Here is a 21,085-nt window from a genome sequence, read left to right as displayed (position 1 = left end):
ATCATAGAGCCAGAAAGTGGTAGGGTGGTTTCTAGAGGCTGAGGGAAGGGAACAGAGAGTTAGTGTTTAAAAGGTACAGAGTTGGGCGCCTGGGTGGCTCAGTGGGTTAGGCCGCTGCCTTCGGCTCGGGTCATGATCTCAGGGTCCTGGGATCGAGTCCCGCATCGGGCTCTTTGCTCAGCAGGGAGCCTGCTTCCCTCTCTCTCTCTCTGCCTGCCTCTCCATCTACTTGTGATTCTCTCTGTCAAATAAATAAATAAAATATTTTAAAAAATAATAATAAATAAAAGGTACAGAGTTTCAGTTGAGGAAGAGGAAGAAGTTCTGGAGATAGTTTGTGGTGATGATTACACAACATTGTGATATACATAATGCCACACACATAATACTGTGGACACTTAAGATTGGTTAAAATGGCAAATTTTATGTATGTATTTTGCCACAACTTTAAAAAAAAAATTTTTGGTACCAAAAAAAAAAGAATGGGTGTAGCCTGGATTCTCTTACTAGCTGTTTTATTGCTGTTCATCTTTTTGTAGAAACTCACCAGCCTTTTACAATTTAGTTGTTCATACTCCAAGCCAGTTCTCTCAGTATTTCTTTTTTTTTTTTTTTTTTTAAAGATTTTATTTATTTATTTGTCAGAGAGAGAGTGAGCGAGAGCGAGTACAGGCAGACAGAGTGGAAGGCAGAGTCAGAGGGAGAAGCAGGCCCCCTGCGGAGCAAGGAGCCCGATGCGGGACTCGATCCCAGGACGCTGGGATCATGACCTGAGCCGAAGGCAGCTGCTTAACCAACTGAGCCACCCAGGCGTCCCTCTCTCAGTATTTCTATGAGAAAGTACAATTCAAGAACTCAGTTTAAGACTCCTGTTTAAGAAGTCAATGTGCTACATCCATTTAAGAGCCTTCTGTCAAGCAAATGTTTTATATATAAAACATTGTTACTTGGAAGGCTATTAAACGGAATCCCCAGACCTTCACTAATTTTTCCTCATCTGTATCATTTCAGAGGAGTAATGAGTTTTACAAACTGCTCTGGAGAATTATACTGCCTTTTATTTATCCTTAATTACCTCACTTAAATTTCAAAGAATGGTTTCTCATTCTATTATTAGCATCCTGGTATTGATCATCAAGTATATTTACTTTCCCTGGACCCTAAGTAGTTTTTCTTTTTTAGTTCAACACCAAATTTTCCACTGTTGTATCTAGACACTCTTCCCACCATGCCATTAAATTGTATTAGAATCTCTCATTTAAGAACATAACTGTTCCTACCTTTTCCTTCCAGGATAGCCTTTATTCTACTCCATACTGAAATGTCATGTAACCCCAGATAATGCTGATCCAGTTGCATCCTCCTCTTTATTCAATCCCTAAATTTATATTACATCATAAAACAGAAAGGAAAGTTATCATTCACTGAATGAATATATTTTACAAGTTTCACATACTTCGTGTTTAAATCCTTTTAGCCTGGCAAAGTAGATATAGCCCATTTTCAAATGAAGAAACTGAGACTCGGAAATAAGTTAATTTTTTTCAGCCAACATGGCAGAATGTATACTGAAACTAGGTTTATCAGAATCCAGATTTGTTTTAGTAATCTAGCTAAATCACAGCCCATTCCAGGTATTCAAACTGTTCTTCCCATTACTGTGAATAACCTATTTCAAGTTCCTCTTTTCTTGGATGAATTCTTACTTTGTGATTTATACACCTCTTAGGAAAGGAGGCTTGAGTATAATGCTTATTATTAATTTTTCTTTCATTCATCCTATAACTTATGATGTCCCAGGTATATAATAAATGCTAGTTATTCAAAGATAAATAAAACATAGAGCATGAACTTAAAAGGTTCATAATCTGATATCGCTTATTCTATATGTTGCCTAGTTATAAGCATTCATATGTTACCCATGCTAAGAGGACTTCTGATTGCTCCAAAGTAGAGGGATATTTTAATCACAGTAGCCCCTGACATGAACAGCTTTTAAATGCTTACAGAATAAGAGAAGAAACTCTTATATAGTGCTATGGTAGAGTTGGCTTGGTCCTTGAATTAGTTACTGTACAGAATAAGCTGTTAACAGACAAAAAAATACTGTGCTTAGATAAGACAGACGTTTATCCTCTCATGCAGCAGCCCAAAGTTGAGTAGCGAGGGATGATAAGGTAGCTCTACCATCCTTAAACTGTGGTTTCCCTCTCTGGGATTGCAGTGGCCATTCTACTTTGTTAACATTTCCCTGCCAGTGAGAACAGAGAGAAGCATGGAAGAGCAGATAGCTTTCTTTTAAATATGCAGTTCAAAATTTGTATAGGTCACTTCTGTTCACATCCTGTGAACAGAACTTAGACATATGGTCATATGGCTGTAAATATATTCTCAACTGGATGACCATGTGTCCAGGTAAAAGTCTATATTACTGAAAGAAAAAACAAAAATAGGGCACCTAGGTGGCTCAGTCATTGAGCATTTGCCTTTGGCTCAGGTCATGATCCCAGGGTTCTGAGATTCAACCCCCATTGGGGGGCTCCCTGCTCAGCAGGAAGCCTGCTTCTCCCTGTCCCATTCCCCCTGCTTGTGTTCCAAGAAAAAACAAAAATGTATATGGAGGAATAATTAACAATCTTTGCCACATCTTTTGACTGACTAGGCTAAAGTTGCTGGAGAATATCAAATATCACAGGAGTCCATAATGTGGGCTTAAAATATTTAATCAGCTTTCTTACTTATACCAGGTTGCTTTTCATCTATTTCTGCCACTGTTCTATGGAAAAAACCAAATACATTTAATAAAGAGTTAAGTATCCTTTCTTGATTCTTTGGCCATCTTTTTATGAGAAAGATCAGTAATAAAATAAATAAAACATTTTGAAATTTTAAAACTGGTTGCCATTTAAAATCAGATTACCATATTTATAAATGAATTTTCAGAAAACTTCCTACAGCTGATCTCCTGCTTTTCCCAAGATCTTTGCATTATGTAAAAAGAAAATGGGGTGCCAACAGGGATACCTGGGTGGCTTAGTTGGTTAAGCAGTTGACTCTTGATTTTGCTCAGGTCATGATCTCAGGGTCCTGGAATCAAGCCCTGCATTAGGCTCTGCACTCAGTATGGAGTCTGCTGGCGATTCTCTCTCTCCCTCCTCTGTTCCTCCCTCCACTTATGCACTTTCTTTTTCTCAAAATAAAATCTTTTTTTTTTTTTTAAGATTTTATTTATTTATTTGACAGACGGAGATCACAGAGAAGCAGGCAGAGAGAGAGGAGGAAGCAGGCTCCTTGCTGAGCAGAGAGCCTGATGCAGGGCTCAATCCCAGCACCCTGGGATCATGACCTGAGCCGAAGGCAGAGGCTTTAACCCACTGAGCCACCCAGGCGCCCCAAAATAAAATATTTTTTGAAAAAAAATTTTAGAAGGAAATGTGGAATATAACATACTTGTCTCTTCTTGCCAGTTCTTATTTAAAAGTGAAAATTCAGCAATGTCTTGTATACAGAGGTAGAAATCTCTTAATTATAAGATAGTTCAGGTGCTTACAAAGAAAATTCCCTTTTTTTGTACTGCTGAGAAAAGTGAATGATACAGAATATTTAGAGCCATCTCATTTACCAAGAGCCTTACTGACTAACCAATGAGTCTAAGATGAAATCCTCGAATAAGACTAAATTTCACCATGTATTTTTTGTCATAAATTACAGATAAAGATTTTATTTATTTATTTGATACAGAGCATAAGCTGGGGTAAGGAGCAGAGGGGAGGGAAGAAGTAGACTCTCCCGCTCAGCAGAGAGCCTAATGCAGGGCTCAATCCCAGGACCCTGCGATCATGGCCTGAGCCAAAGGTAGTTGCTTAACCAACTGAGCCACCCAGGTGTCCCAGATCTAAACATTTGTGTGACAACAAATGTTAAGCCATTAAGGATTGTTTTGTCAGATTGCTTTATCCATAGTCTTGACCCATCTGAAATGTAAAGTGGCAGGGTTATGTTACCTCTAAAAGCTTGTAGAACATGTTTTCTAGGATTGTATGAAGGCATAAAATTCCTTTATTATAGGTTCTATTTTATTTAATAATGCCTTTACTTTCACTTAAGATGTGAGTGGCTTCATTGTTTACCACTCTTCTTTTTTCCTTTCTTTGGTCCCCAAAATTTCTGTATAAAGTGTCCATGGGAATGGAGCTTGTTTTTTTCTACAGAAGCTACTGGTATCAGAATAAAGATGCTTCTGGCCATTTCTGACTGAAGTTTTATTTTTTCTATTGTACATCGTCAGTACTTTGCCATAGACTTATTTTCTTCCTATCAAAATTTAAAATATTTGTGTCCTTTGTTCCCGAAATATGCCTGTCAAAACTTTTAGGCAGGTATGCTAAGATACAAATTCAAGAAGATCCTTTAATAATAGGGAATGTTTAAATTACGATGTTCATTCAAAGATATTCTGAGCAGCTACTCAGTGTATTGTATCAGGGACTGTTCTAAATACTGAGTCCATAATGATAAGCGTACATGCTCCCTGCTTCATGGAATGGTGGTATATCTAGTAAAACCGAGACTAGTCAAGAAATCTCATAAATGTAAATTATCAAACTCTGATAAGTATTAGGAAGAAAAGTGAACTGCTATTAGAACATCTGTTAGGGACTTGACCTAATCTAGGAAGTCAGAGAAGATAGTCTTTATGAACTGATTTTTGAAAGGGCAGGGTTGGGGTCCTTTGCAGGTATAAGGACGTGTGTTATAAAGACCCATTGGCCTAGAAGAATTTAAAGTATAAGGGAAATGTGTAATGAGAAGAATTAGGCAAGACTGTGTAGGGTTTTTAGAGGCTATATTAAGGATTTTTGGTTCTGTATTTTGAAAGCAGTAGAAAACGGTTAAAGATATTTATGGGGGAAGGATGGGAGGACTGAATGGGTGTTATGATTACCTATGCATTTTGCAAAACACAATGGCTACAGTCCAGAGAATGGATTGGTTGATACATTTAAGGCATGTAGTGTGAGGTTATTGAAGTAGTTAATTAAAGCAAATTAATTCTTGCATGGTGATAGCGACATTGGAGATTAAAAAAAGTGGGTAGATTTGAGAGAGATATAAGATTAAAATTGATACTTGGTAATGGATTGACTATAGAACAAGTAGATGTGAAGGATTGTTCCAGCTTTCTTGATAGATAGTAGATATGTGGGTAGATAAATAATGGCGCCATATACAGAGAAGGAAGTGCGAAGGACTTGATTTTGCAGGGAACTAGGGTGGCAGGGAGAAAGAGAAGTTGGGGAGAGGAGATTATCAGTTCCGAATATGTAAAAGTTGAAATGCTTTCCCAACAACACTTGGCCACATAGATCTAGAAGAGAGACCTAGAAACCTCAGAGAAGAGGTCTGGGTTAGAAGGAGAAAGTTGGTAGTCTGGTATATAACCTGCCACTTCAGATGAGATGAAGAAAAAAGTATTTAGCAAAAAGAGAATCTTGGTAGAACTGGATATACTTACACCATATGCCATAGTGGTTATTTAGGGACATGGACTTTGGTGGTCAGGCAAATCTAAATTCAAATCCCAGCTCCACTGCCTACTGAGAAACATTGGTCAAGTTACTTTGTACCTCTTTATGTTTCTTTTCTCACCTATGAAATGTGGGAGATAATCTACTCAGATTTAAAGAACTAAAATAAAATAGAACACTCTAATTTTGGTACATAGTAAATGTTCAGTGAAATGACCATATGATGATAATGTATTGTTGAAAATTTTGGTTACGAAATAGTTCAGTTTTTGAAAAGTAAGATACATATATATGTGCACAGAAGTTCTGAGAGGGTACATACCAAAATGTCAGTAATTAACTCTGAGAAGGAATGGAAGTCACAGTTAAGGAAGAGACTCACTTTTACCTTGTACATGTGTGGGGTTTTGTTGTGGACGTGATGGTAGACATTTTGTTGTTGTTTCGTATTTTCTCAACAAATGTGCTGCTTTTGTAGTTAACAGCCGTTAATTGTTCCTTAATCATTTTTTACTATTTTTTTTCTCTTTGTAAACTTTGAACAACCGGGGACAGCTGGGGTTCTTGGTTTTTTTGCTTGACAAAATGTTTTTGATTCAATGGAGGTACCACAATTCTTTCTCAGAAAAAAACTTCAGAGTCCTAGGTTACAGTGAACTAGAAGAAAGACTGAGAAAACTGGCTTAGAGCATGGGGAGGTTATAATATTATATATATATAATATAATGTATATAATATAATATGACATATTATCCATGTTCAGTGGTAATCAAAGCTTTAGTTAATGGATGCATACACTGCATATTATGCTAACAGATATTATATAAATATCTTGCTCATTATTAAAGGAAAGGAACTAACATTTGCAAAAAGCTTACTATGTTCCAGATAATTTATACACAACATTTTCTTCGGTTCTTCAGGCAAATACCATTTTCATTTCAGAAAAAAAGAAGCCAAAGCTCAGAGAAACTAAGTAAATTAATCAGAACCAGAACACAAGATCATAAAATAAAAATAGTTTTTCATTCTTTATCATTTGACATGCTGAGAAATTGGTGGCAGCACTGTCATTAAATAGTAGATAATCATATTGATTATCTGATCTGTCAAATTGCAGTCTAGGTAATTTTTTATGGGACTGGGGACCCTGGAGTGGGGGGGAATATAACTAGGTTATAAGAAACTATAGCAGAGAATGGTTGAAGAATAAGCTGTGTAAACCAGGATCTCTGAGTTGTTAATCCTATACAATCTCTCTCTCTCTCTTTTTTTTTTTGACTTAAAATTGAAGTCGATATTTAGTTTACCCAGAGTTTCAAGATAAGGTAGTTTGTGATTGAAGTGTTGCATATTGGGACAGTCGTTGTTTAATTGTCTATCTCATGAACTGTGGAGTTTCCTTGTTGAGAGCATTTATGATAGCCTTCTATAAAGCTTTTGTTCTCTTTGTTAATCTTGGAACAGTCTGAAAGGTTTTAAATTAAGATTCTTTTTTTAACCAATTCAATTTGTTTAATTCCTGTTGTCTTTATACCAGAAGAAAATAGGAAAACAATGGTATTTTTGAGAATATTGAGATTAGTTCTTGAGGATGAAAAGAGATGATGTTTGACCTTTTGTAAGTATCATTGATGATGAGGGGCACTTGAACTTTTGTTCCTCCATCTAGGAAATAAGTGCTTTGAGAAATACAAAAAAATGACAGTTTTCAGTGTCAGCAGTAGGAAAAAAAAATTCAATTTATAGAACTCTTTTAATATTTATGAAACCCATGAAAACTTGAGCAGCTGTATATCCAAAATTATAGAGAATATGCTGCCTTAGTTTTGAAGATGAATTGAAATTTTCCCTGGATAAAGGGACAGTTCTAAAGATAAGCTTTATTTTGTTTATGACCAGGGAAGGACATGTATGGACAACCATTTTTAATAAATAAAAAATGACTACTGTATTGATCAGCATTGTTTTAAGTTTTGCTTTTGAACACTAAGAAAGACTGCAGAGTACATTATGGCACAAGTACCTAAGTACCTGTTTACCTCTTTAGATGCTGGTAGACCACTTGTTTTGCTAGTCTTTGGAATTGGAAGGCATGTCAAATACACAGAAGCCAGAGTCATCTTGGCCATATGGTGTTTGATACAGATGGATGGTTAGTTGTCATGCAGATCTCCTAGTTGGTAACTTGTTGCTGCCATCTGACTCAAAGAATCATTCACACACACTGGCTGTCAAAAGCATCTTCTCTTCTGTCTGTTTTAGCTGTCATGTCTGTGCTCTGTACAGAAGTGTTGACAAGACATTGCTGTTGTACATTTTCAATGTGGTTGTTAGTGATTTTTCTGTTTTGTGAGGTCTTTGATAGGGCTGCAATCTACTTGGTTGGTAAGTGTATTGTTTTTTTAAAAATACTGTGACAATACGATTATCTGACCTTTAAAAAGGACCTTTCAAGTTGTAAGTTTATTCAGATCTGTTCAGTGAACAAAAGCATTTAATAAAAAGAAAAAACCTTACTGTTTCAGTTTATATATATATAACAAATGTCTATATATATATACACATATATAAAACAAATTTATTTCTGCTCTTTCCCAGTTTGATACAATATCTTCTTTTGAACTTTCCCTCATAACCTTGTGGTCAAAATCTTTATACTATTTTCTAAATATGTATTTTCTTTTCTTGAATTGGTACTTTTTTGCTAATGATGTAAGCTTCCCTTTTTTCCAAAAAGAAAACCAAAAAATCAAAAAACTTTCGATATTGCCTGTCTTTTGTGCCCATTTTTCAAACTTAATTTCCTTTTGTCTTATTCACCTACTGACCTGTCTCCATTTCTCCTGTTTCCTTTATAAAATATAAGCAAAGCTTTTTCTCCATTCTTTCAGGTAACTTCTGAAGTCATGTCTATTTCTCTGATACTTAACAACTTAATTAACAACTTATTGTCTATTTATTCCACTAGTATTTACTGAGCATCTCATTTGCCAGCCACTGTGCTGTATTCTAGAGGTACCAGAAGAAAATAGCCTCTACCCTTGAAGAGGTCATAGTCTAAAGCAAAATCAGAAATATAATTAGACTAGAATACTATAATTGCTATAATGTAAGTATGTGTAAAAAGCAGTTAGAAAACAAAGACCATTGCTATTCTTTCCCCCCCACTGAACTTCCAGAATATCAGTGTTTAAGTTATTACAAGTTTGCTGGAGTTTATAAAGTACTTTATTAAGTAGTTTAAGACATAGTTCAAAACTTCAACTTTTTTCTCAGGCAATGAATACATTTTCAGCGTTACTCATTTACTACACTATTTTATATGTAGGTAGGTGTGCTAAAATATGTTTCTAAGCCAGAGACTAAAAGATGAATATTACCTGGTAGAGCCTTTTGAGTTGGTTCCAAAAGAAAATACAAGTCCTTTGGTTTTCCATGAAGGTGGGGGAAAAAAACACATAGTAGAAGGAGAATGAGCTGAGGTTTGAGTAACTTACGCACTTATTCTGGGCCTGTGATTGCTAAGTTTTCTGTACTGGTTACTTAGTGTTTGGATGGTAAAATATTTTTACCTATCGAAATGTAGTTAAAGAATGGGCAATTATTGGTCAGTGTTTATGAAGAACTTTGAGTTCTTTGAAGAAAGTTGTAAATACGCAGAAGTAGATTCTGAAGAAGTAATATCAGCATGTTTGCTGATTCCTCAGCCTGGTGGTTCTGTGTAGCCCAGGTAAATTTAAGCTATTACAGAATTTGCTATAGACCTTTAAATCCTTTCAGTCAACCTGCTCACTCTAGGGTTTTGATTATAAAGTTATATAGGAATAAGATGTCTTGTTGTAAGAGGCATGGCCCTGGTATTTAAGGTTTTGTTCTGAGACTCATAATCACAGGTCATATGGCCCAGATGGACACACAACATACATTCTTCTATTTATAAAAATAAAATTAGACTTCTTTTTCTTTCTAACTTGGATTCTTTATTTCCTTCTTTTTTTCCATCAAGCATGTACTATATACATAGTACAAGGATGTACTTACTATGTATAAGTTACTTTGCAGAGTTCTGTGGGGGGTATCAAGTTATATAACACTACTCTCGGGAAACATGCAAAGAAACAAACCACTTGAGTTACTTAGCAGCTCTGTCAGTTATTCTTGTTTGAAGTGTATAACTATAATATTTCACCCTTTATTTGGGAAAATGTGGTATTTTGCTTTAATTTCGTAAGCTAATTTATTTTGGGAAACTAGGAACAGCTGTGTAATTTATAAAGAACTTTTAAGCTTATTGGTCTCTGAAAATAATAATTTCACTAATTTTGAACTTTGATAAAAATTGAATTCAAAATCAAATATTTTTTTAAGATTTTATTTATTTATTTAAGAGAGTGAGAGAGCACAAGCAGGGAGAGCCCCAGAGGGAGATGGAGAAATAGGCTCCCTGCTGAGCTGAGCAGGGAGCCCAATGCAGGCCTCCATCCCAGGACGCTGGGATCATGACCTGTGCTAAAGGCAGATACCTAGCCAACTGAGCCACTCAGGTGCCCCTCAAAATCAAGTATTTAGTATCTACTAAAGAACATTCTGAGATTGTTAGGACCCTATTTTACATCCAGGGAATTTACAGTTTAGTCATTGTTGCACAAATGATAAAAATTGATAAAGAATTCTCTATTATTGGTTGGTAATATATTTTTAAGACTTTGTACTAATTTGGTAATTGTAATACAACATTTTAATATTTGCTCAAAGGTTTGTTAACGTCTGTTATTCTCCAATGCAAACTGCTATCTTCTTTCATTGCTTAATTCTCACAACCACTGCAATAATACAGCAAGACAAAAGGGTTAAAAATATAAGGGAAACTATGATTTTAAGATATCCAATAAGGATTAACCACATATTCTCTTGACTTCATAAAACTTAATCTGAGAAAAGAAGTTTCTGATCAATATAATTTCATAATTTGTACTTACTCCTTTGATTTTCATAGGGTCTCAGTTATGCTACTTCCTTTGTGGTTTTAAACTCTACATACAAATTCAAAACTGTTTATTTAAAAGCAATGAAACCTTAACATTTTTTAAGTTAATAGGTATTTTTATAGAATAATATAGCATTCATTTTGTCATTTATGCTTTTTTGTTGTTGTCATCAAGGACTGAATTCTAAATTACAATTTTTATCGTAAACGAAGAACCAAGAAACCATACATTGAACTATTAACTGAAATTTCTTTAATTAAGATGATTTTTTAAATTTTACAGTGTTTTAAGGGTTTTTAATTAGTGATGTTTATAATGACTATTAATACACTGTTGGAACCAGTTTTTAGTTCACAGATAATGTGCTCAATACCTGGGAATGGCAGTAGGGCAACTCATATCTATATGTAATTAATTATTAATGGACAGTAAATGTATGTACATACATATCTGTCAGTAAATATCAGGCTAACTGGTTTTTATGTCAGCAGACTGAGAACTATGAGCAGAGAATACGTGAGCAACAGGAACAGCTGTCACTTCAACAAACTATTATTGACAAGCTAAAATCACAGTTATTTCTTGTGAATTCCAGTCAAGGTATGTTCATATTAATTTTTTATGTATTTTTTGAACCTCTTGAAAAGAAAAGTGGAAATCAAGTTTTTCTTTTTTATTTCTCCATTGTTTCTCAGTAATTCTGATATTTTAATAACTTTGGTGCAGTTACATATTTTTATTTAAGAAATGGATACTTGCAGGTTATGGGGAAATGAACATTCACCTATAATATATTATAGAACTTTAAGTTGATGAAACCTCCTAGAAGACCAGTAAATAGGAAAACTTTCTTAGATATCTGTACCCTTTTTTTTAAGTTTTTTTGTTTTTTTGTTTTTTTAATTTATTTATTTGACAGAGAGAGAGAGCACAGGAACACAAGCAGGGGGAGTGGGAGAGGGAGAAGCAGGCTTCCCATGGAGCAGAGAGCCCAACATGGGGCTTGATCTCAGACCCTGGGATCATGACCTGAGCCAAAGGCAGACACTTAATGACTAAGCTACCCAGAAGCCCTGATTGTGCCTTTTAAATGAAAAATTCAAGTCCTAAAAATATGTCATAGAAAATACTTGTTCAAGAACTCAAAGACATATAAGGATGCTTATAACAATAAAATTTCTAATAATGGAAAAGTATAAATAAAGAAGTGGTCAACAATTAAATTAGTCACATAACGAACAGCTATGTAGCCATGAAAAAGTGATGATAATAGATGTTAACTTACTAACATAAGGCATATTCATAATGTATAGAAGAATGAACAAAGCAGGATAAAAAATATATATAATTTTATGTGTGCAAAAAATTCTTATTTGAATTTATATGTATAGAAAAAGGAAAACTGGGATAAAATACAGACCAAAATGTTAATAGGAATAATTCACAGGTCATAAAAGTGGTGGGCAGCTTTTATTTATTTATTTTTGCCATGTCTGCCCATTCTAATTTTCCTAGAGTAAGTATGAGGTAGTTATGCAAATAATTATCTTAAACAAGGGATACATACCTGGAAATATGGCTTATTAAAAGTTTAATTGCTATTGTTGATACTAAGTTGCAAAGACTTAGAAAGATTTAGAAAACTAAATTCTCGGTATTTTTTAACACTGCTTATTTTGGGAGTGGGAGTTCTGTGTATTTAGTGGGAATGAAAAAAATCTAAATGGGAATATTTAAATTGTCAAATTAATTTTCTAAAGATTTTTGAAGCTCATAGTTTAAAATCTCTTTAAAATTAGGGTTTTTGGTTTGTTTTTATTTTTCCAGGTGCTACCAAAGACAGGGGTTCTCTACTTATATCCAAGAGGTTTTTGTCTTGCAGATAACAGTTTTGGCAATGTTCCCCTGCTTGAAGACAGTGAAGCAAGGAAGAATAATTTGACTCTTGAGCAGCCACATGATAAAGTAAAATCAGGAATACCAAGAGAAAAAGAATTAAAGGTAGACTGCATTGCTGGTTTATTCCCTAAAGGAAATAAGAAATGAGAAATCAGGTTCCACAGATTTCCTGAATTATTCAGTCAGTATTCTGTCAAATTTGGGTGGGCAGAAACAGGGGAGAAGGTGGACAAGACCTTTCCAATCCTAACATTACTTCTGCAAAAAGCAACATTCAGATGCCAATACATAATGCATCTTGTTTTATTTTCCTGAGGTAGATCCACAATTAGAATTTATTTTTATTTATTTATTTTTTAAGATTTTATTTATTTGACAGAGAGATCACAAGCAGGCAGAAAGGCAGACAGAGAGAGAGAGGGAAGCAGACTCCCTGCTGAGCAGAGAGCCCGATGCAGGGCTCGATCCCAGGACCTGGAGATCATGACCTGAGCCGAAGGCAGCAGCTTAACCCACTGAGCCACCCAGGCACCCCCACAATCGGAATTTAAACAGAAATTCTGTTTATACACAAACAAATGACTTACAATGTTTCTAAATAGAAGCACTATTTCCAAGTAAAATAAAGGCTTAGGTTTGTTTCATGTTTCCTGGTATTTTCTTTTCTGTATCATAGGCATTTAACTAAAGGTAGATAGTAAGGCATAGATGATTCTGAGTTAGAAACAACACTCTGGTTTTTTTCTTCAATTGCTTATGCTTAATTTTTTTAAAATATCCACCTAACCAGTTTAAGCAAAAAGAAACAGTATAAAAGGAACATTCTATATCTGCAAGGAGATATATAGAAGATGTTCAAGCTACATTACTTAGAAACACAGCTTAAACATCCATCAGTAGCAGAATAACACCTCTATGAGAAACACTTTAGAAAAATTAAAATTAACTAAATATATATTAGTATGCCTAGATTTCAGAAACAGTGCTGAATAAAAAGTAGAAATTATAAAATGATAAAATGGGAATAATTTATGTAAATTTTTTGAAATACAAAATGACATTATTTATAAAAACTTAAGTATGTAGTCGAAGTGTAGAAACATGGAAAGGAAAGTTACACCACTTTTTTAGAAAAATGATCACCTCTACAATTGGAGAAAGAAGAGTGTGATTCTGGAAGGGAATAAAGTGGGCTTCAGTTTTATCTACAACTTTTTTTTTCTTTTCTTTTTTTTTTTGAGGAAAGAGCTGAAGCAAAATGTTAACACTTGTTAAATCAAGGTAGTAGACATACAGATGCATTTTTCTCCCTCTTTTTATGAATCATTGAAATGTTATGTTTAAAAAGGAATTTTTTTAATGAGTTAGGTTTTAGTAGCATGAAACCACTTTTGAATAAAATAAGATCTCCCAGTAAATGAGGATTCTTAACATCTGCAAGACCAAGTAAGTCAAGAATGCTCTGTTTATTTCATTTCTTCTAGGTAAGGTAGAAGATTTTAGTTTTGCGTGCCAAGATTATTCAATTACCAGGCCCATAACTAAGACTATCTTAACTTGTTTTCATTTAACATCAAATATATCTAGATACATTTCTCTGTATAAAAATTTTAGAATGGGAAGTTCTCTAAAGTATCTCCTGTTTCTATTTTTTTTTTTTAAATCATTCTTTTTTTTTTTATTTGGATCATTCATCTCTCCCCCTCCCCTTTGCAGTTTCCATTTATCTGAAAATGCTGATAAACACAAGAAACCCTGGCACTGGAATATGTTTAGGTTTATTTTGCAAAAATAAGATTCAGAAACAGTGACTTCTGACTTCTGAAATGCAATTTTATGATTGGGTCTATTATAGTATATTACAAAATAATTGAACTACTGTACAATGGCAACTTACAAATTTAGTGCTTAAGTAAACTGTCATTCTACTTCCCTGTTTCAGGGACTTCTAACTATTATTTACCATTTACCATTAATCTTCATTCAAAATTCCTATATTCCAATTATAATATTTCTTTGAAGATTATTATCTAGCATCTCTAGTTCAAAATATAGAGAAGGTATTTTTGAAAAGATTAGTCTTGCTTAGAACAAATGGGATGATGTAAAAGGCTCTTAGATATGTTAATAATTTCATTTATTTTCTATTTGGTTAATTTGTCATTGCTTATGAAAGCTTTAGAGTTTATTTTTCAGTCAGTAAGCATTGACTTCAACAGAATTCTTTTTTAAAATACATTTGCTTTATTTTTATAAGATATCTTTTGTTTGTAAAATATATTTCTAGACACCTGAGTTAACGTTAAATATAAGTAACAGAAATTATGTCGGACATGACTTATTTCTAAAGAAATAATGTTGCATCAATTGTAACTTTAATTTGTAGACAGACAATAGAGGGAAAAAATGTTCCAAGTAAGAAATAAATCTAAGTTCAGTGAGTTCTCATAATGATCTTTACTAGTGAGAGAAACATTTATCTGACAGCCACATATTTAATACTTTGAATAACTCATCAACTCAGTCTTCTTATACTGTAACCATTTAATAAAAATAAAAATTAACTGTCTTGTGTTTCAGCTTTCTTAATCTTTATATATCCGGAGCCAAACTGCTCATGAGCACTAAATATATAACAAATTAAAAAGAAGAGTAAATATATTCTAAAAGAATGAATAAATTGGATTTATTGAATATTTGAGAGCTGGCTGTATATTGTAAAGTTATGCTTCATTTAGAAAAATACTGCCTAATTAGGTAATTGAAATTAAAATCTTCTCAACTGGCATATATATTGATCTATACATACTGAGTTATAATTAATTTTAGTTAATACAAGGGAAATCCGTTCCTAAAGAACTTCAATTTGGGATACATCAGGGTTTTTCCAAAATGAGGAAATATATTGGTTATCAGTTGTGATTTTATAAAAGTATTTCTCTCCATATAAAGACTGCAAGACTGGGATGCCTGGGTGGCTCAGTCAGTAAGTGGCTGCCTTCGGCCCAGGTCATGATCCCAGCGTGCTGGGATCGAGCCCCACATCAGGCTCCTTGCTTGGCAGGGAGCCTACTTCTCCCTCTACCACTGCCTGCCATTCTGCCTGCCTGTGCTCTCTCTCTCTCTTTCTCATAATTAAACAAAATATTAAAAAAAAACAAAACTGCAAGACATGATGCAGAAATGGCTAAGATAAAGGTATAGTTCATTTTTTTTCTATTTTCAGTATACTTTTATAGTATTGGTCTTCTTAGAAACTAAATGATTTCCAGAAATCACATTCCCAATCAGAGGAATTACAGAGGCCTAGCCTCTGTAATGAATTACTAAGTTAATAGATAGGCTTTGAACCAATAACACAAAGTTACTAATCACCCACAGTCATTTCCTTCAGTTTTGTGAGTGGTTTGAGGATTTGTTTTCTTTAAACTATATATTTTGTTCAGGATTTGGTTAGGATATTTCACAGGGGAAAGACCCTTTGACATTATGGTGAATACCAATTTTGAGTGCCTTGGCAAATGAGACAAAGAATGGAGGAAACGGGTATATTGAGGAGAAAGAAGCTCTTTTAGAAAATTTTATTTGGGAAACATGAAATTTATAGTTTAACCTCTGTTCATGGTGTTCCTACACAGAGCATGCAAGGGTCCTTTGACTTCTCAAAGGACATAAAGAAGTCAAGGGGTGCCTGGGTGGTTCAGTCAGTTAGGCGTCGGGCTCTTGATTTTGGCTCAGGTCATGATCTCAGGTTTGTGAGATTAAGCTCTGCATAGTGCTCCATCCTCAGCGGGGAGTCTGCTTGAAATCATCTCTCCACCCCACCAGTGCCCAGCCATGCACATACACATGGGTGCTCTTTCTAAAAATAAATCTTTAAAAAAAGAAAAAAAAGTCAAGACAGCAGAGCCTGTATAATTGAATGACCCTTAGTACTCTGTTTATATGTTCAGAGCGTTAGGAGAACATTTAACGAAAACCTGATTTCACTTCTTCTTTTTTTTTTTTTTTTTTTGGCGGGGTTGGGGGAGGGGAGCAGAGGGCGAGAGAGAACCCCAAGCAGGCTCCATGCCCAGTGCAGAGCCTGACACTGGGCTTAGTCCTACATCCTGAGATCACAACCCTAAGCAGCACCAGGAGTTGAACACTTATCCAACTGAGCCACCCAGGTTCCCCTGAGTTGCACTTCTTGTATGCCACCATAGTTTGCACGGTCTTTATTGATGAGACATTATTTTGGTGAAGGGTCATTGCATCATCCATCATACAATAAAGAACCCCAAATTTTACCCCCAAACTTAACCAGCTTAAAACAACAAATATTATTATCTCAACGGCCTGTGGGTCAGAAATTTGAGAGTCACTTAGCTAGATGGTTCTAGTTCAAGATCTCATGTGATTAAAGTCAGGACATGGGCAAGGGGTTCAGTCATCTAAAGGGTTGGTGTCGTTGAAGGACCCACTTCCAAGATGGCTCACTGACATGACTGTTGGCAGGAGACTTCTCCCTGTGGATCTTTCCTCACAACCTGGCCAATAACTTCTTCAAAGTAAAAAAGTAAGAGATCCAAGAGTGCAAGAAGGAAACCTCAGTGCTTTCTATGATTTAGTCTCTAATAATCACCTACCTTTCCTTCACTTTATTCTGCTCAGTAGAAATAAGCTAAGAGATGCTCCAGAGGCAAGGAAATAAGCTCCTCTTCTTGAAAGGAAGAGTACCAGAGATTTTGTAGATGTATTTTAAAAGTATCATGGGATTGTAGATTGTGGTATACGGAAGAGGGTACCAAAGAGCACGGGTGTGGGGTGTAATATTTAATTCATATGATAAAAACTAGTGAAAAAAAGTAGAGGACCTTGGCAGAATTTAATAGTAAATTCAACTTCCTGAATCCTATCACTGTTAATCTCAGAAGAAAAAAAATACCATAGCTTCTCCTCTTAAGAACAATTTCAAAAATTCTAAACATGAATGTAGACTTTCCAGAGAATAGCTGAGCGGTGTTTTAAAGAACCAAGAAACTGTTGCCTGTTGTTACTCCTTTCTCGTAGCCAATTTTAAAAATTGAAAATATGGGGGCACCTGCGTGGCTCAGTGTGTTAAAGCCTCTGCCTTCAGCTCAGGTCATGATCCCAGGGTCCTTGGATCGAGCCCTGCGTTGGGCTCTGCTCTGCAGGGAGCCTGCTTTCTCCCCTCTCTCTGCCTGCCTCTCTGCCTACTTGTGATCTCTGTCTGTCAAATAAATAAGTAAAATATTTTTAAAATTTTTTGAGAATATGTAGGAAATCAAATAACACAAAAATATACATACTTATTCTTCACAAAACTACTCTGTTATTTGTAGAACACTATTGTCAAACATAGTATCATGTCATGAGAGCAGTTATTTAAATAACAAATTGTCTGTCTTAATGTAAATATGAATTGGTATTGTTTAATTTACTTTTTTTAAAAGCCAGGATTGTAATACACTGGGTCACTTTTAAGATCTTGGAAATAAGAGATTTCTGTAATTCTGCTTCTGGAAAGCACTTAAGTTGCCAAACTAAATACTGTTCTAGCTGCCCAGGGTTTAACAAATATTGTGTGCTCTCATCTTTCGATCCTATTTTTTATTTTTGTGGAAGTTACACAAAAGTCTGGATTAGAGTATTTGGATGCAAGAAAATATGTAGAGAGCAATAATATAGAATACATAGAAGAATTCGTTAATAGTGGTAAATTCTCTTCACTCATTCATTTACTGCACTGCATGTGTACCTGACATTGCAAGCCACTGGAAGAACAAAGATACTGTCTCTGCCATCTGGCTTAAAGTCTTGATTTAGTTTAAAAAAAAAAAAAAATGGCATTACTGATTGTTGTAAAGTCATTTCAGAGTTGAGGATCCAGGATACAAAGTATAGTGTGAGTTTATTTGAACTTCTAACTATTTTAAATAGAGCTCATGTGTTTATGTGTCCAAAGAGCTGATTTTTGCTTTACTTTTGATTTTCTGCATATATATCTAGTTTATTCTTTATACATGTCTTTTTTCATCTGACTTACATGCTTGAAACCAAAGTATAAAAATACAGAGAATGCAGTTGTTACTGAAAGATGCCAGTTAGTTGGCACATTTCTAATGTTACCTGTCATTATGATTAGGTCAGTGGATATGGTAGCTTTGAGGAGCCCAAAGATTTTGTGGGTCTAGAAGAGTGAAACAGTGATGGAGCTGTGGAGCTGCCATCAGTGCTAACAGTAAGGAAATCACATGCACTGTACCTGGCAATTCTAGTATATACAGAGGCTCTGTCATGTTTGAAGAAAGATGATGTCTAAAAATTCACTTGTCAGTCATTTAGGCAAGAAGTGTTTGAACTCCTCCTATTTGCCTAGTCTTGCTAGTCACAGACAGAAATGCCAAAAAAAGAGTAAGACAAGATCCACCTCCTTTAAGGAACTGTATAACCTAGTTGGCGAAACAAGGATTTGGAGACGTTAAGCAATAGCAAACATTATAAGACAATGAGAAGTCTTAATTATATGATAAAATGAAACATTATAATTTTATGGTACAGATAAAACATGTAGGACCTTAATTTAAAAATAAAAATTCCTGGTGAGCTGAAGATAGGCTTGCAGGGACTCAACATTTAGTTCAAGTAGAGAAAGGAAAACATATTCTTAAATGCGTATTTTTGGTAATCTATGGAGATATGTAGATTTTCTGCAAGATTTTAATGGAAAAAAAATTTCTAGGCAAGAATCAAAATTATTACAGGCCGCTTTGAAGAACATTATGTAAACTGAAAGCTGGGGTGCCGGGCTGATTCAGTCAGTAGAGCATGTGATCCTTGATTTGGGGGTCATGAGTTCAAGCCCCATTTGGGTGCCAAATTACATACATAGATACATAGGTATATACATATATACATAAATTAACTAAGTTAGCTAAAACTGGGATTTTGAAAGAGCATTTCATTTACTATAACCTTTTTAAAATGACATAATCATGACTACAGAAGACAGAATGCTTCCCACCATTTTGTTACTTTATTCTATCGATGGTACTTCAGTGAGAGACATTTGCTGTATTACTCTAGTTGTGTGTATGACAGTTTCAGCAGGCAGGTTATGAACTTTAACCCTGCTTTACTCTCTGGACTTCTGTAACTTATAAAATCCTAGCTTCACAAGTCTACATCTTGGATAGTATCCCCATCCTTGAACTGTTCATTTGTTATATATACCGGATTTCAGATGCAGTGCCCACTTAGGATCTCTCTGAATTTAGGCCACCTATAGTTTCTCTTTTCTATTGCAAGTCTCTTAAACTATATTTGTCAAGTGGCCATATATTGTCCAAGTACCTGGTTTTATATGCATTATAAAAGCTTTATAATAGACCATTGTGATTATGAATACCTTGATAGATGTTAATGTCAGTACATACAGCAATTTTTGTGAAAATGCAGCTGATAAAGCCTCCCATCTATAATTTTTAAATACCGCTCTAACAACAAAACCATAACATGAAACCAGTTAGGTTTTGCAAGAAGAGCTCTTAAAATGGAACTCACAGCCTTTCCCCACTACCTTTAGCAGGTTAATATCTGCAGCCATTAATAATTTGGTTGGGTTGTTTGATTTCTTTTTTTTTTTAGCTAAAAGGTATATAGAAACCTTTTCAGATTTTTCTTCTTCATATAGATACTGTTCTGTTGAAATACCTTATTTTGGGGCATAAGCATCTGACTGTTGATCTCAGCTCAGGTCTTGATCTCAGGGTCACCCTGAGTTCACCCACCATGTTGGGTCCCACCCTGCGTGTGGAGCCTACTTAAAAACAACAACACCTGCTTTACCTTACATATATTTGTTGCTCAGGCAGACACTGCTGTATTTAGAAATTTCTATTTTAGTCCATTAAAAACTGCAAGACCAGTCTGTATCATGTACTGAACTGATTTAAAATAAATCTACATGTTTATTTAAAAAATAGATTGTCATATGTTTTTCATCATTTGACTAAAAGTTAGAAATCAGACCATTAGTCAAGATATGTAGTAACTATCAAATGATTTCTGTGGCGAAGTCAAATTTGGCTTACATCACCTGAACAGAGTACCTTTTCTAAGAAAGGAACTTGAAATAAATTCATTTATGTTATATTACTCACCTTGGTTGAAAAAGAGTTCCTGTATTCTTTTGATGATCAGTTCTCTCTTTTCATCATCTTTTATTAGATAGAAGTAGTGATTATACCATCTATACAATGGCACATGGCAGCTTAAGGTGGGGCTTACATAGGATCAGAGAAAATGTGTGTGAGCACCCTACTCTGCCTTCTCGGTGAGAGCTAATGTCCTAGTCCCCCTAGTTTTGTTACTAGAGACTGGATTGAATGTACCTTCTTTTAATGTGTAATACTTCTGTATGACTTTTCTTTGGAGACTGGTCTTTGTTTGCAGACCCTCTGGTAGAATAATAATTGGAAGGAAGAAAAACTATCCTCAGCCAGTTCATTCATTAAAGTTCAGAGTTTTTTCTCAAGTATAATAAATGTATCAGAGACTTAAGAAGCAAAAAAAAATATGTTGATATCCGAAGCATTTTAATATTTACTTTGAAATTTCTGTGGCAGAAATTTTTATTGTTTCCAAATCTGAATTTTTTTTTAA

The 21,085-nt window shown here is 34.8% G+C and overlaps 1 protein-coding gene across 8 annotated transcripts in view; it reads left to right on the top strand.

Moving 5' to 3' along the window:
- TANK (TRAF family member associated NFKB activator) overlaps window positions 1-21,085 on the top strand; it is an 89,570-nt gene that overhangs the window by 43,633 nt on the left and 24,852 nt on the right. For 7 of the 8 annotated variants that reach the window (XM_059167191.1, XM_059167193.1, XM_059167189.1 and 4 more), the window contains 2 exons: window positions 11,008-11,119; window positions 12,402-12,520. In XM_059167191.1, the coding sequence (XP_059023174.1) occupies window positions 11,008-11,119; window positions 12,402-12,520 (231 nt within the window). The remainder of the gene's footprint in view (window positions 1-11,007; window positions 11,120-12,401; window positions 12,521-21,085) is intronic. The other variant, XM_059167187.1, reaches the window with a different exon arrangement.

Source organism: Mustela lutreola, chromosome 3, assembly GCF_030435805.1.
Source record: "Mustela lutreola isolate mMusLut2 chromosome 3, mMusLut2.pri, whole genome shotgun sequence".
In the NCBI taxonomy this organism is placed as follows: Eukaryota; Metazoa; Chordata; class Mammalia; order Carnivora; family Mustelidae; genus Mustela; species Mustela lutreola.
The sequence above is the reverse complement of the archived record's forward strand: the minus strand, read 5'-3'. Positions and strand labels throughout refer to the sequence as shown.